A 16,076-nucleotide genomic window follows, 5' to 3' on the forward strand; every position below is an offset into this window, starting at 1 on the left:
AAGGAAAATGAAATCCAATAGGTAGAAAGCTTCTCTCAGGTAGGAGGTGAGCAGGATGATAACTGGGGAAAGACAAAGACAGAGCATACCTTTGAATTGACTGGATTTTTATATATCTAGGAAAGTTCTGGTGATTTTCAGAGCCCTTGACAGTATTTCTGGAAAAGAGAGAACGGTATCCAGGATACAGAGGTTTCTGAGGAAGACTAGTATTTTTTGCTTTTACCATTTATTTAACCACATAGCATCATTTTTATATCTTATTGAAATAGCTCATATCACATCTCCTGGTAAAGCATTTTTTTCTTGTCCTTTTATTTTGTCTGTTTTTATTTCCAGTCACCTAACATGAAATTGGGCCTAAATGCTCTGGATGTTGACTTTAAAAGCAATAAATTATAGTGCTAGATATCATTTATAACTGACTCAGTGTGGCTGATATTTACACATTGTTACTGATGACCTTAGACTCTGGGCAATTGTCTTTTTTCTCTGACATAAATTGATTTCCCTTCCCTCCTTGTAGAGGATGGCTTTAACTGATCATTGTACTAATGGGAAGGAGTCCAGGTCATCCTGAGAAGAGTTGGCTTGTGCAGAGTCCAGGACGCAGATTTGTTGGATTTCTGTAAGCCACTCGAAGCCACATATTCATTTCTGATGACAACTTTACACTTGTGTTGGCAGAACACCCACGGTGACAACTGTTGCCTATGTTTAGTCTGCCCGGGAGCTCTACCAGCTAGCATGTTTGGGGGAAAACCTACACTGTTCTTGTTAGCAGCTATGTAAATATTAGACCTTTCTGAATTTGTCTTCTCAGATCTGCCATCCTTTTAAGTAAATTGCATCCTCTGATTGCCTCAACTTACCTTTAAAATGAAAGATTAAAGGATTTAGGCATTCTTTGGGTCATTTAAAGCACAGTTCTTTTTGCATCAGTAATTAGTTTTATAAATGTTTGGTTTATTATTTTTAAAATTTTATTTCCCCTGTGTCTTAGTTTCTTGTGGCTGCAATTACCACAAACCTGGTGGCTTCAAACAACAAGAGTTTATTCTTTCACAATTCTGAAGGCCAGAAGTCTGCAATCAAGGTGTTGAGCTGGTTCTGGAGGCCCTAGGGGAGAATCCCTTCCTTGCCTTTCTAGCTTCTGGTGGTTGTCTGTTTTCCTTGCCTCCTCACTTCCTGCTCAGTCTTCACGTTGCTTTCTCTGTATGTCTCTCTCAGAACTCCTGCCTCTCTTAAAAAGATATGTGTGCTGGCATTTAAGGCCCACCTAATAATCTGGGATAAATTTCTCCTTTCACATCTTTAAAGCACATCTTTTGCCATATAAAGTAATAGTCACAACTTTGAGGGATTAGGTCATGTATATCTTTGCGGGGTGGAGGGAGGCATCATTCAGACTACTGTACCCTGGTTCTTTAATCCCTATCCAAATAAATATTACCTAATTCAAAAAAGAAAAGGTTATTTTTTAAAATGAGGAGCAAGTGGTGGGGAGAGCAGGCAAAGGCACAGGAAACTCAAAGTGAGCAATTTGCCTTCTTTGGTCCTTAGTTTCTTATGGAAGGAATTGGCTAGGTGATAACTTACAGTTCTCTAGCCCTAAAATTTTTTATGAAGTGACTCCTACATTGTCTTGGGAGTTTATTTTTGAAGTCAATTTTAAATGCAAATCAATAACTCGTTCTTACATTTTGGGCCAATATAGTCCAACTGGTTTTCCCTAGAACTTGAGGGACAGAAAACTGAGTTGTTGACTGGTTGTCAATTTCTCAGGGTATTAACACGTGATAACAAACCTGACTTGGGTGTGATTTTCTAAAACGAGTGTAATAGACTAGCTGAACCACTTTTCAGTCATTCCAATGAGGCTGAGGACTGTGTAGTCTGGATTTCCTATCCAGTAAGAATAGTTCATCAAACTTAAACACTTAAAGTCAATTTTACCTCAATTAAGATAAGTTTTTTTTTTAAAGAGAGGGGAGTAAGCAGAATTTTAAGGGGGAGAAAGAACTGACAGATTTTTCTACCTGAAACTAGGTCATGGACCTAGATTTAAAATTTTTCACTTGCAGTCTTTTTTTCTTTTGGCTGTGCGGCATGCAGGATCTTAGTCCCTGCAGTGGAAGCTCTTAACCATTGGACCTTCAGGGAAGTTCTGATGTGCAGTCTTACTCTTCAGACTTACGGAGTGCCTGTGGCATCATGTTTCACTGCTAGGAAGCACACCAGAAATCATGGGATTGAGATGGTGTCATTGAAAGGACTGCTTCAAGATCAAGTTTTATAACACACTCATTATTTATTTCTTCCAGGGAGTGGAGGAACCAAATTGAATTCAAGTGTTTCTCTGATTGTAATCTACAATTCTTAGAATAAAACAAGTTCATATCTGAGCCAACGGGCATAATTATGTCGGAATAAAATGCCCTGTACAAAGAGGTCAACCCAACAGGCTAGGAAATCTATCTTTGGTTTCTGAGGCAAATCCTTGAACTCCATGTGCCTTGTTTCGCATCCCTAAATCAGTAAGACTCAACTCACCTCACAGGGAGTTGTGGAGGGTAATATACTGCTAATTTGTTCAGTATTTCACAACAATAAATTATATCTAGTAATCTGATAAACATAGGCAAGCCTCATTTATGCATGTAGTTGGAGACAAGGATAGATAAAACTTACAGATAGTTCAGAAAATTCATTAAAGTTATTTTTAACTACTACTGTTATCAAACATTTTATCTTTTGTTTCCTGTGTACTTTGCAAAGTTTTCTTATTTTTCCATAACAGACATGAGGTAAGTAGGGCAAAGAGTTAACACTAATGTAGATGATGAAGGGATCAATTCATCAAGAGGAAACAATAATTCTAAAATTTACATAACTAATAATCATCAAAATACAAGAAAGAAAACAATAGAACCTTAACACCTTTTAGTTTAAAAAAACAAAACGGAAATAATGTGTGCTCTGGGGTCAGTCGTGTCCGACTCTGCAGCCCCATGGACTTAGCCTGCTAGGCTTCTCTGCCCATGGCATTTTCCAGGCAAGAATACTGGAATGGGTTGCCATTCTTACTCCAGGGGATCTTCCCAACCCAGGGATCAAACAGAGTCTCCTGCATTGGCAGGCAGATTCTTTACCACTGTGCCGCCTGAGAAGCCCATTAATAGAACAGGTAGACAGCAAAGCAGTAAAGACTTGAATAGCACTGTCAGTGAGCCTGATACCATAGACATTCATAGGATATTCCACCCAACAGTAGCAGAATATACATTATTTTCAAGTGCATAGCAGTATTTAACAAGTCAGACCATCTATCATAAATCTCAAAAGGATTTGATTATACAAAGTATGTTTTCTGGCTGTAATGGAATTAGAAATCAGTAACTGTAAGACACCTGGAAAATACCCCAAATAATTGAAACTAAACAATATACTTCTGAGTAACCCATGGATCAAAGACAAGATCACACACAAAATTGGAAAATATTTTGAACTGAATAAAAATGATGACATAACGTGTGGGATATAGCCAAGGCAATGCTTAGAGGTAAGTTTATAGTATTAAATGCTTTAATTAAAAAGACAACGTTTGAGATTGACATGGACACACTGCTATGTTTAAAATGGATAAACAAGGTCCTACCATATAGCACAGGGAGTGCTGGTAGATGTTACATGGTGGCCTGGGTGGGAGGGGGTTTGAGGGGAGAATGGACATGTGTAGATGAAGGGCTGAGTCCCTTAGCTGTTTACCTGAAACTATCACAACATTGTTAATCTGCTATACCCCAATACAAATATAAGGTTTTTTTTAAAAAGGTGGAAAGATCTAGAGTCTTTCTATCTTAACTCAGAAAAAGGGATAAGAATGATGATGTTTAAGGGTACAGAGTTGGAGTAAGTAGTAAATAAACTCTAAAGACCTAATGCAGGACTTCCTGGTGACACAGTGGATAAGAATCCACCACTAATGCAGGGGGCGTGAATTCAATCTCTGGTCTGTGAAGGTTCCACGTGATGCACCGCAGCCACTGAGCCCATGCTCTAGAGCCCGCAAGCTGCAACTACTGGAGCAAGTGTACCTGAAGCCCGTGCTCTGCAAAAAGAGAAGCTCGTGCACTGCAGCGAAGAGCAGCCCCTGTTTGCCACAACTCGAGAAAGCCCTCACACAGCAGTGAAGACCCAGTGCAGCCAAAAATAAAATTATTTTTAAAAATAATAAATCAAAAAATACCTAATGCATGGTATCATGAATATGGATAATATTGTACTGTAATTATATAATGTGATAAATATGACTACACTGTCTACTATATTACAATATATAAATGTATCAAAGATATACATGCTGTATACCTTAAAATATTACATGACAAATTCAATTTTTAAAAATCAAGCCCAAAGTAAGCAGAAGAAATAGTGAAAGTAACAGTAAGCAGAAGAAAGGAAATAGTGAAAGTAAAAGCAGTGAATAGTTGATGAAATATAAAACAAAACCAGTAGAGAATAAAATCAGTGAAAAAGTTGTTTTTTTGGGAGAAGATAATGTAGTGAGCAAGTTTGATCAGTGAAAAAAAGACAAATTAGTAACATCAGGAATAAGGGATATCACTACTAATCCTATAGACACTGTAAGAGTTATAAGGGAGAATTATGAACAATTATGCCAGTGCATTTAATGTCTAGGATAAAATGAATGGCTTCCTTGAAAGACTACCAAAGCTCACTTCAGAAGAAATTAAGAACCTCACTATTCCTATGTGTATTAAGGAAATGGAATTTGTAGTTAAAAGCCTTCCCACAGAGAAAAACTGTTGGTCCAAATGGCTTCACAGGTGAATTTCCCCAACTTCTATGGAAGAAATAACATCAATTCTACGCAAACTCTTCCAGAAGATAGAAGTGTATTTTTAACTTCATCTACTATCAGACATTTAACTTCTCTGCTTTATATATTTAAAAGTGTTTTCTAATTTTTTTATTCCCCCACAGCAGACCTGTGAGATAAGCAGGGCAAAGTGCTAACACCTTAGGTTAAGTGACCTGTGTAGTTCAACTTTTCAGTGATCTAGTTGGGATAGGACTCCTATCTTATTCCTAGTTCTGATACTGCTACTGTTAACTAGTTGCCCTTTTAGTAGCTTTTTTTTACGGCAGCCTTTGGGATGGTGCTAGCCACTGATGAGTGAACCAGGGAGAGACTTGGTGATACTTCAGCTTAGTTCTTAAGTTGAAGACGGGCTTAAACTCAGTGCTCATGCAATATTTGACACTTACTTGGCTCTCAATAAATATATAACCAACCAGAGAATTTTAGAGCAAGGGTCAGTATTACTGTATCATCCTTTTGGCATAGGCTCTGAGTTGGGATGATGGTTGGAAGCTGGACAAAAAGAAACATCTTATTTGGCTTAAGCAATGTGTCAGAATGCTCAGTGGAAGAGCTGGGTGGTCTGAGATTGGCCATCCCTTAAGCCATTTATCTGATGGTGGCCTTTCTTTGCATTTAACTGTCAATATATCTAAAGTGTAGAGCACACTTTTATGATATTGTAGCATAGTAACTCACACTTACATGTCAATAGAGACACTTGCAAAGATGTACAAGGTTCAATAATTTCTGGTGTGGGTTTGTTTCTCCTGTCATCACCCATTATGTGTTTTTTTACAGCTTTTAAATTGCCACAGAGAGAAATTGGTCAGCATCTTAATAGATGGCCAAGGAGCTGCCAAGGATACCGTTGTATGGGATGGGAAAAAGTTCAATACTGGGTTGATTTTATTTATCTAAATTGTAGGCTGTGACTTCAATATAATTCATGTTGCTAATACACCAAGGTAATGGCAGAGCACAAAACTATGCCATATGTTGAAGGAATGCTCTCTTACTCCTGGAAGTTTTACAGTCTGAGATACCTTTCTTATTCCAATTATATAAAAACTTATTGTCAGGATGTGTTAATCAGATTTTAGCATACTGATTTAAAGTCTAATACCATCTCAATAGTTACATTAGAGATTTTAGTTTATGGTTATGCAAATTAATTTTTATGACTCTTGAATGTCTTTGCTAAATTAAGACTGTGGTAGAATGTAAATTGTTAGGCATAGTAGAAGCTCTTCCTTCTAATAGAGGATATGTTGAAATGACTTGAAGAAACCATTGTAACTTAAGCTGCTGATAACCAAAATCTGTACAAGCTAGATAAGTTTGAATCTTAAAGTTTACGACTATTTGAGAAATGCTTTATGACTGTAATTTTAATTGGGGATGTGCACTTCAGTTTTCTTTTAACTCCTCCATATTTTGTGAACATGATTTGCCAAAGTGGTATGTAAAAATCTGAGATTCGCAGTCATCTACTCAAATGGTACTCTTATCCATTTCTCTTAAAATTTATGGAGAAATTGCCAGGTTCCTCATGAAAGGTGACAAGCTCTACTAGTTCATGCTTCATCATATTTAATTAGTAGAGAGGAGTGGGTGTGAGTTAACACTTGCCAGAGACTGTGGTGCTTTGAGAAATTCAGTACATTCCAAGGATAGAGGTGTTCAGAGGCACCATCTGGAAGACATTTCCCCTTAGTGGTACCAAATTCTACTTTCTCTTCAATCGAAAAACAATTGAATAGCTAACCTCTTGCCCATGATGGCTTTAGGTGTGCCCTAACTAAATTTAGAGAAAGCAGACACTTGGGAGACGAAGCACAGTAGATTTGAATGTAGGAAAAAAACAAATCCCATGTAAGATTATTTTGTGGGATTGTGATCTGGTAATGAGATATCAAGAATTTGTGTGTTACTGCTAAATATACCAATGAACCAAACATAAAACAGTTGTTCTGAGAACTGCTGTAGTACACATTCATTTATATTTTTTAATGGGGTCAGAGCTTGGAGGACAATACAGTGAAATTTATAGGGTAGCCTTTATCTCCATTTATAATGTATATGTTTTAATCTAAAAGAAGAAAAGACTCTACTCCCTTGCTTGCTGGCACAGGAGGGTTAGATAATCAGCAAATAGGATACTTTGCCCCAGAATAATTCTGTGACTGGTGGATGCAGTGCCCTGGCCTGATTTTTTAAAGGATGGAGAACTGGAGCTCTGCTAGCCAAGGGAGGAGCATTTCCTCTTTCCACACTCCTCTCTATTAATAAAGTTTGTGTTGCCTATATGTGGCTTGTTAATGATAGGGGTGTTAACGACCACAGTTAATCTTCCTCCTCAACTCTTTCCTAATCCAGTCTCTTAAGTAGACATTTAAAAAGCTTTTAACTCCTCTTGAATTGGGTGCTCATGGGCTTTTGGTGGATGTGGAGTGATAGTTATCAGCCCATTTAACAAAACCTGAGACAGCCAGGACAGCTGTAATGTGCATCTCTATGCTGTGTTTTTGTTAAGATGCCACATGGCTAATACTTTGGAAATCATAAATCTAGTGGAAGAAAACATCTTTATAGAGGGTATTTTAGTTTTATGCTGTATGTGTGGCAAACCTAAAACCATTGGTACTTCTAGATCTATGAAGAGCAAAGAATACAGACCAGATTAAAACGGTTCTGTAAATTTGGTTTCTTTTCATCTTTTTATTTGCTACAGTGGGCTATAAAGAGGACGCCTTGAAGACAACGCTATAGCTGACAGTTTAATCTTCACATAAGCCAACAGCTTTCCCCAAGGGCCTTAGGGGAGACTTGGGAGTTTCTCAAGCCTGGACCAACGGAAGTCTCCTGTCAGTGGCATATTTAATTAATACATGTGAGAGGGACCTTTGCATATGCCCTTGCCCTTTTCTGCTCTTTAGAATGACTTTTTTTATAGAAGATTTGCGTTCTTAGTGTGCTTATAAAATTTATATTAAAATTCTATAAAAGAGCTCATTGATTAATGCATTTTGACACTTGGTTTGACTACCCACAATAGTTCAGCGGGTAGTTCAGTGAGGCAACTTAGCAGTTGCTTTTATTACTTTTTAAACAATACAAAGAAAGCTTAGAGAAAGACTTAGGATTATTATATATAGGCATGTGTGTGTATTTTGGCTGCCCTGGGTCTTCACTGCTACGCACAGGCTTTCTCTGGTTGTGGTCAGTGGGGGCTTCTCTTCATCGTGGTGCGTGGCCTTCTCATTGCGGTGGTTTCTCTTGTGGAGGAGCACAGACTCCAGGTGTACAGGCTCAGTAGTTGTTACTTGTGGCTTCTGGGCTTCAAAGTGTGGGTTCAGTAGCTGTGAGTGCCTGGGCGTAGTTGCCCTGCGCATGTGGAATCGTCCTGGACCAGTGATCGAACCTGTGTCCCCTACATTAGCAGGTGGATGGATTCTTAACCACTGCACCACCAGGGAAGTCCTAGTTTATATATATATATATATATATACACACACACACACACACGCACACTGTGTATATACAGTGTGTGTGTGTGTGTGTGTGTGTGTGTGTGTATGCTTTTGCTTGTAAGTCGTCATGAAAATGCAAAAGCCACCAGGACAACTGACATTGATAAGCAGTGAATGGAGGGATTGGGCAGAGTACAGAAACCAACGGTCTCATGTGAGTGGTTCTCTGCTTCCAGTATTGATCTCTTAATGCAAACAGTTAATCATGACATCTGTTGTTCTTCTGGGTTGCCCCAGCTTTCTGTGATGCCCTCTCTAATTTCTGGGGACTGGCAGTTTTTACCTTTTTTTTTTAATCTTTTACCCTTACAATGTGTGGGATTTTTGGGTCCCTCTCTGCTTCACCTCCTCACCTCTTCCCATTTTCTCTCTTTTTTTTTTTTTCTGGAAGATTTCATCTGTTAAAGAAGTTCCCTGTCATCGACTTGGAATGTACGTTCTGACTGCCTGACCGCAAAGGTCTTTGATGTTTGTCCAAGGCTGAATTCTCACCAGATTCCCTGGCTTAGGTGTTTTCCCCCAGCACACACGGGCTTGCCTGTAAGATGAATTTGCCTTGTATCATTGATATGAAGGGTTGGTGGGGCCTGCTCTTTCTCGTGATCGGATGGGCACTTAAATTGCTGGACTCTGTCTGTAGTTGTTGATGCCTTTACCAGAGAGTTCCTGTGTGTGTTCAAGAAAAGGCTGAGATATGTTATGTCTGAAAGACGGGACTTGAGAAGCTCACCGCTTCCCATGGAGATTTCCATACGGATAATAAGGTTGTGCTCAAGAGGCTCGGCCTCTCTTCCTCCGGCATGGTATCGGGATTCTACCTTAATCTCTCCATCATCCTGCCAGCCATGTCTCATTTCTCACACTGGAGCACTCCCTGCTCCCAAGCTCAGCGTGAACCACCAGTCTAGATGCTTTATCTGGTCCAGGCTCTAGCCCTTAAATTGTCCGTCTGGCTTTGTGTTTCATTTGACCCTAATACACTGGGTCGCACTGTCTAAAAGAGAATTATGTCCCCTCCGATGTCTGAGTGCATTTCTCATTTCTTACTGCTGCTCCTGAGCAGATCTGTAACTTCAAGGTTAAGATAAGACACATTCCATCAGAACTATGTCGTCATCCTTGCCAGCTTCTGATCTGTGACTGTCCAGGAGATTTACAAGACAGTTGCATGCCATTCTTTACAGAATATTATGGTTGGACTCTGACTCCTGGCATCAGGCCCAATTTGATTTGTCAGCTGTTGCAAAACCCATTTCCCAACGAGAAAGGGATCTTAGCCATGTGCATTTTAGCCAGTTCTTAAGAGTGGGAAAGAGGGAATTGATTTGGTTCTTTATTTCTTGATGTTTTAAGGAGAAAGATGGGACACCAGAATGTTTTTGTCCGTTTCCTCATTGGATTCCCTTGTTTTCCCTGAAAGGTTTCACTAAAATCTTACTATTGCTGTCATTCTTTCCTGTCCCTTATCCCTTCACAGAACTGCTATTTTTTCATTCTGCCGTCTCCAATGTTTTCCTGAGTTGTAAGGACTAAGAATTTTGCCCTTGAGAGAAAAGGTTACCTGCCTTTTCTCTGAAAGTTTATTGGTTTACCAGCAGCAGGTTAACAAAGACAATGTTCCTCCTTTCTTGCTCTCTAACATGTTGAACTGCAGGAGTTACTCCATGTAATATGGCTTAATGGCTTAGGAATTTGGAAGGTCACGTATTTCCTGCTGCTGTTGTATTAGGCCCTGTAATATTTTATAAACGCTTCTCTTGGGGGACTTAACAGCCTTTGGTTTCAACATAAACTCACCCTTTCCCTTGGAGGTAGGCAGTGGGGATTTATTTGGCCCCCTTTAGTGATTCTGGGGTTAGACCTAAAATTTATTTACTCAGGATCACACATGGCAAGTTAATCACAGAATCACAACTCTGATCTAATTCCTTTGGCATTGTTTTCATATCCCTTAACTATGAAAAGTTTTAAAAACTTACAAAGAGTTGAGAAAGGCAGATTTTACTCAGATTTCCTGATGAGTCTATTCAAAGTTGAAGAAATTCTTATAGTTGAAAACTGCCCATTGTGCTCTCATACCCTACAGTTTCTTATTTGATAGGCAGAATAATCACCGTTCTTTTTTTTTTTTCCCCCTCAGTTGGGTTCTTTGCTTTTGATTGTCCCTTATTCATACTCTCTTGTGGCAGCAGCCTTTGTCTCTAAAAGACTCATATCTGTAAAGAGAGCAGAGTTGTGGAGCTCTCTAAAATGTTCTTTAAGGCCAGCAGAAAGGAATATTCACAGGACTGCAAGTCTCTTAAGTCTCTTTTCTTTATCTCAGTCCTCCTTTTCTCAAGTATTAGGAATTTTTAATACACGGGGTTTTTATTATTATATTGTATAATTAATGTTCCAAGTGGGTAATTATTTAAAAATGTGTTTTATAATATTACAAAAACAACTAATGAGAAGTGGTTTTCAATTAACAGTAATGGTTGTGACTGGACTGTTCCTTTCCCTTCTGTTTTTTAAAACTACTGGAGAATTAAATTGTTTTCTGTCTATAATTTCAGTTGAAATTCGGTAGTGCTTCAAGTCTCTAGATTCTGTTTCTGAATCTAGCAATCCCCCAAGAAGGAAAGTTGTATAGTATCTTTGAAATACTTCTCCCTTTCCTGTTACTCCCTGCACCTCCCCCGCCTCCCAGTTTTAATTAACTGTTCAGTGACAGATGGTAGAAAAGGCCTCGCCTAAAGTGTTCCTGGCGGGCTGGATTAGGGGGTCGTAGTTTGTCCTGATCTTGTTGTAGAAGGATCTAGCCTTTCCCCGCCCCCACTTCCATTTGAGCGATAATCCTGTTAGATCTTAAAATGCTATTGATTAAATTCCCAGTGCTCTTAGAGAAATAAGCACAAGTTCTGGATTTAAAAACCCAAGAGCCAATTCCCTGGAGCTCTGAATGCCTTAGACTTGAGGCCAAGGGAGGTACCTTCCAACTTCTCCACCCTGCCTTCACTGAAAAGGAAAGTTAAGCCTTTTAACTTTTCCGTTTGCTTCTCTCCCCCCTTAGTCTAGTAAGGCTGCCAGTTGCCATGGCAACGGACTGGGACAGCTGCGCAGTGGCGCCTAGGCAGCTGGGTGGGGGCGGGGGAGCTGCCAGCCCGCCAAGCCCCAGACCTGGGAGGGGAGGCCCCTCCTGTTAGCCCAGAGGGAAAGAAAGAACTGGGGCGATCCGGTAGGTAAAGGAGGGAACCCCCATTCATCTTCTACCTTTGGGGCTCCTCTTCTGCATGAAGGTATAAAGGGAGATTGTCCTCTTTCCTCCCTGAAACTGAAGAACACATATGTAAATCCTTGTTTTTCCTCGTGAGGCAGGGGAGGCCATAGTCACAATGCTTAACTGCATGCATGTAACCCGGGGCTGGTTTTAACCCTGGCGCTCTGACCTAAACTGCTCAGCTCCCGGAAATTCCAAGGTGAGTGGGGGTGGGGTGGGGTATTCTCCCTGGAATATGACATTTCCTGTCTCTGGTGAGGTTGGAGGCTGCTTTTATTTTAAATAAATCAGATTTTTTTTCCTTGAAGCTAAAGGACTTTCGTCTGAATTCGTGGAAAAATTATTTTGAAACTCCTTACCTTACATTCCCCCCACTCCCACTCCCTCATCCAAACGAAGTATTTTGATAAAAAGAGTTTTTTGGGTGGGCACACCTATTGCTAGTAAGTTCTGGAGGTATGATTTACAACTATATATCCTTGGAATTCCCTAAATTTTGCTAGTTTGCAGTAAATTGATTAATGCAACTTTTTATGGTACTCAAAGACAAAATTCTGAGATTAGTAGTGACCTTTCCTATTCCTGGGGTGGTCATCTGATCAGAAAGAAAATGTTTTTAGAATGCTGAAAAAAAAGCTTTAAGGTTTACAGCAAAATAAAATGGAGTTCACCTAAGAAAACAATCCCTGCTACTCTATAATCCAGACTCTAGGCACCATTTAACAAGGTTAAGGAAGAATTCTTAAAAATGATTGTGGTGACAACAAGGAGAGAATTTTAAAACACTAGAGTCTCTGCTGTATACCCCCTGGTTGTGCATATTTCTGAGCTTAACTCAATTTCCATTTGTGTTGCCTTGCTTCAGCTTTCCTTGGGCCTATGAATGGTTCTTCTGTGTTTGGAGGCTTCATGTTGCTGTGAGTCTGGGACCAGACCTCTGTTTTCCTCCTCCTCTTCCTTTGGCCCAAAGTCAGCTCCAGTTAAGAGGAGAGGTACCTCCTTAATATTTGGATTAGTTGAGCCTTAAGAATTACTGAACAGCCCAATGACTAGTTTTGATTTTTAGGACAAAAAAATATTTTTCTCCTCCCTGCCTCCCTCCTATCCCCAAATGAAAGATGAGGCTTAATATATTTGAGGTGTCAGCCTTGCTTTTGTGAGCTGATGGATGCTCTGAAGGGACAAGCTCAATTTGTTGAAGGGAAATGTACCGAGTCACTGAAAATGTGGTGAAACATGCCAGAGCAGGCCTTTTTTGTCCTGCTAAGAGTCTGCTCAGAATGCTCAGAGCAGGGGAAAGTTAGATTTTGGTGGCTTTTCTTTTTTTTTCTCTCTCATTTTTATAGAAAATCTTAAATAGAAGGTTTTCCATATTTCTCTTCCAGTTTATGACTTGTAGACAGTTGTAGAGGTACCAGGAGTAAAATACCACACACTACTTGTTTTATGGAATCTGAAATTAGAGTTAGATAATTGTGGCCATCTAATAATTTTGATCTTGTGAGCCAAAGAGAAAGTTGTAATTAAGAAAGTGGGGATCTGCCCATTTTTGGTTACATTCTTAGGACTCATCTGTAGAATGTTTCAAAACCCAAGAGAAAGGTACAGGGCAGCTTTGTGTACACCCGCTGCATCCCATCAAGAAGAGACTGAACATTTTAACTGCCCACATGGATTCTGACCATTTTTGTCCTTTCCATTTGCAGGAACCCGGTGGCCTTAGTCCTTCAGGTGAATCAGCGTGAGACATGGGAAAGAAAACCAAGCGGACAGCTGACAGTTCTTCTTCAGAAGATGAGGAGGAGTATGTTGTGGAGAAGGTGCTAGACAGGCGTGTGGTTAAGGGGCAAGTGGAATATCTACTGAAGTGGAAAGGCTTTTCCGAGTAAGTACTTTCTCTCATGCTTTGGGACTCAGGCAGGTAGACAGCTTTGGTTCATTTCCCTGTGAGCCATCACCATCTTTGTCTTGTTCTTTCCTCACCTGTACTCCTTTCTAAGAGTTGCAAGACACTGCAGTAAACTAAGCAAAGTCTCCGCTTCTTGGAGCTGATGTTCTAATGAGACTGCTTTTGAGAGGCAGTGTAATGAACTGGTTAGAAGCGTAGATTAGGGGCCAGATTGCCTGGGTCCAGATTCTTGCTCCCACCACTTACAGTATGAGCTGGGTGACCTTGGTGACGTTCCTTAATCTTCTTTCCTCCTCAATAAAATAGGGATAAGAAATAGTATATATCGTAGAGATGTTGGGGAAATGTATAGAGTCAGACACATAAGGTCAGTTTAAGTGTAAGCTGTTATTCTTTTGGATGTAACCAAACTAAAATACATACATTTAAGTAGAAGTTGTAGTTGATCCCATAGCTCTCCATAATGACCCTTGGCCCTCACAAGTGTCCTAGGATGAAACACTCATCTTCATTATTTTTTTTAACACTCATCCTAATAAGAGACTTAAATCTGAGACCCAATATTTATTTTTAAAAATTTAAATTATATATATATAAAACTGACGCAAAAGAAATTGAGTGAACACTCAAATACATTCCACCTCTTTTCTACAATAACACTTTTTAATATAATCTTTATTCCTCAATCTGTCTTTTTTACTATTATTTATTTTAAAGACCTTAAAACCCCTCTTTCACGTCAGTGAGCTTTAAGAATGATACTGAAGTGTTGAGTATTCAGAGTTAGGCAGTAACTGACTTTAAGTGCTGAAGTAAATATACACATACTGAAGCATAGAAGAGGTAGCTTGAAAAGTGAATTACATGAAGCTGTGTAATCATTAGGCATTTTGCCTTAATTTCTCATTAATTCTCTTCCCAGGATGCCTGATAACAAAGAATGGATTTCTCTGAACAGCAGTGAGCTGATAGGAACTGGTTTAGGCTCCTAGGAGTGTTCAATAGAAATGGAATGCAAGCCAGATGTAATTTTAAATTTTATGGTGGCTACATTAAGGAAAAGTGGAATTAATTTTAATAATATATTTTATTAGACACTCCCATCAAAATGCTATTTCCAAATTAATACAAAAATTATTAATGAAATTTTATATTTTCATGCTAAGAATTTAAAATCTGTTATATATTTTTCATTTTACAGCACATCTCAGTTCATACTAGCCACATTTCAAATGTTCATTTACCATATGTGGCTAGTAGTTACCATATTGAACATCACAACTTTAAAGTGTGAGACTTTAATAAAAAATTGAATGCTTTGTCAGTACCTTGGGACAAAGGTGTGATCAGGAGCCTTTGGAATATAGTCAAGGTTATTATGGGAATCAAGTTTCTCATCTGGAGCGTTGTTGGGGTTTTAGGCGGGACGGCTCATGCACTGCAGGATGCTTAGCATTTGTAGCACAGACAGAACTAAATGTGGGTCGCACGGCAGTCAGAATATGCCCTCCATATTTCTAAAGAAGTGTGGTATCATGGCATCCTCTAGAGTTGAGCATACAGATTTGAGAGGCCTAGAGCATCATGAGCTAGGAATTAAAATACACCTTCATGAAGGGGGCTTCCCTGGTAGTCCATGGGTTGAGAATCTGCCTTGCGATGGAGGGGACACTGGTGTGATCCCTGGTCCAGGAAGATCCCACATGCTTCAGAGCAGCTAAGCCCTGTGTACCACAACTGAGCCAGTGCTCTAGAGCCTGTGCTCTGCAACAGGAGGAGCCAACGCAATGAGAAGCCTGTACACCGCAATGAAGAGTAGCCCCTGCTTGCTGCAAGTAGAGAAAGCTTGAGTGTAACAGTGAAGATCACCACAGCCAAAAAATAAATGTTTAAAAAACAAAAATACACCTGAAGACTTTAAGGGTGTTTATTTGGCCCATTGAATCATCACTGGAAATTGTTGGGTGTTTTGAAGAATTTGAAGACTGTGTAGTTGAGCTATTGGTACCTTACATAGATAAAAGAGGTAAAGAAAAGATTTAGGGTAGATGGATTAACATTTGTCCTGAGTTTTTCAAAAGTATCTAGAGTTTCATTAAAGACTGAGACAGATTGTGCCCCTTCAACATTGTCCACAACTAAGTACCTGCTGTTTGCTAGGCAGTGGTTATATCCTACCTCATGTGTTCTCTATAATTCTCGTAACAGCCTTTAGAGGTATTTTCAGTTTACAGACGAGGAAATTAATTGTTTACCAGAGATAAAATACCTGATACATGCTAAAACAAGGATCCAGCATCACATTTCTTCGGTGCTAAAATCCAGATTCTTTGTAAGTTATACCATGTTGTCTTTTGGGAAAACTGATTGTTGTAGAAACAATACTAACCTGGTGGGGAAGGGATAATCCCGTTAGAAGATTGGCTTTCCTTGGAGGCAACAGAGATTCTTCTCCTACCTCCGCATCTTCGCTTGCGTACTGTACTACAG

At 39.4% G+C, this 16,076-nt stretch overlaps 1 protein-coding gene across 4 annotated transcripts in view; it reads left to right on the plus strand.

Moving 5' to 3' along the window:
• Positions 1-16,076, plus strand: part of CBX5 (chromobox 5) — a 34,614-nt gene that overhangs the window by 3,458 nt on the left and 15,080 nt on the right. For 2 of the 4 annotated variants that reach the window (XM_061415832.1, XM_061415830.1), the window contains one exon: positions 13,384-13,562. In XM_061415832.1, coding sequence (XP_061271816.1) covers positions 13,426-13,562 — 137 coding nt within the window. In that variant the 5' untranslated portion in view covers positions 13,384-13,425. Of the gene's footprint in view, positions 1-11,528; positions 11,636-11,706; positions 11,877-13,383; positions 13,563-16,076 lie in introns of those variants that run through there. The other 2 variants (XM_061415831.1, XM_061415833.1) reach the window with 2 other exon arrangements.

The sequence above is a fragment of the Bos javanicus genome, chromosome 5 (genome assembly GCF_032452875.1).
Source record: "Bos javanicus breed banteng chromosome 5, ARS-OSU_banteng_1.0, whole genome shotgun sequence".
Lineage (NCBI taxonomy): Eukaryota > Metazoa > Chordata > Mammalia > Artiodactyla > Bovidae > Bos > Bos javanicus.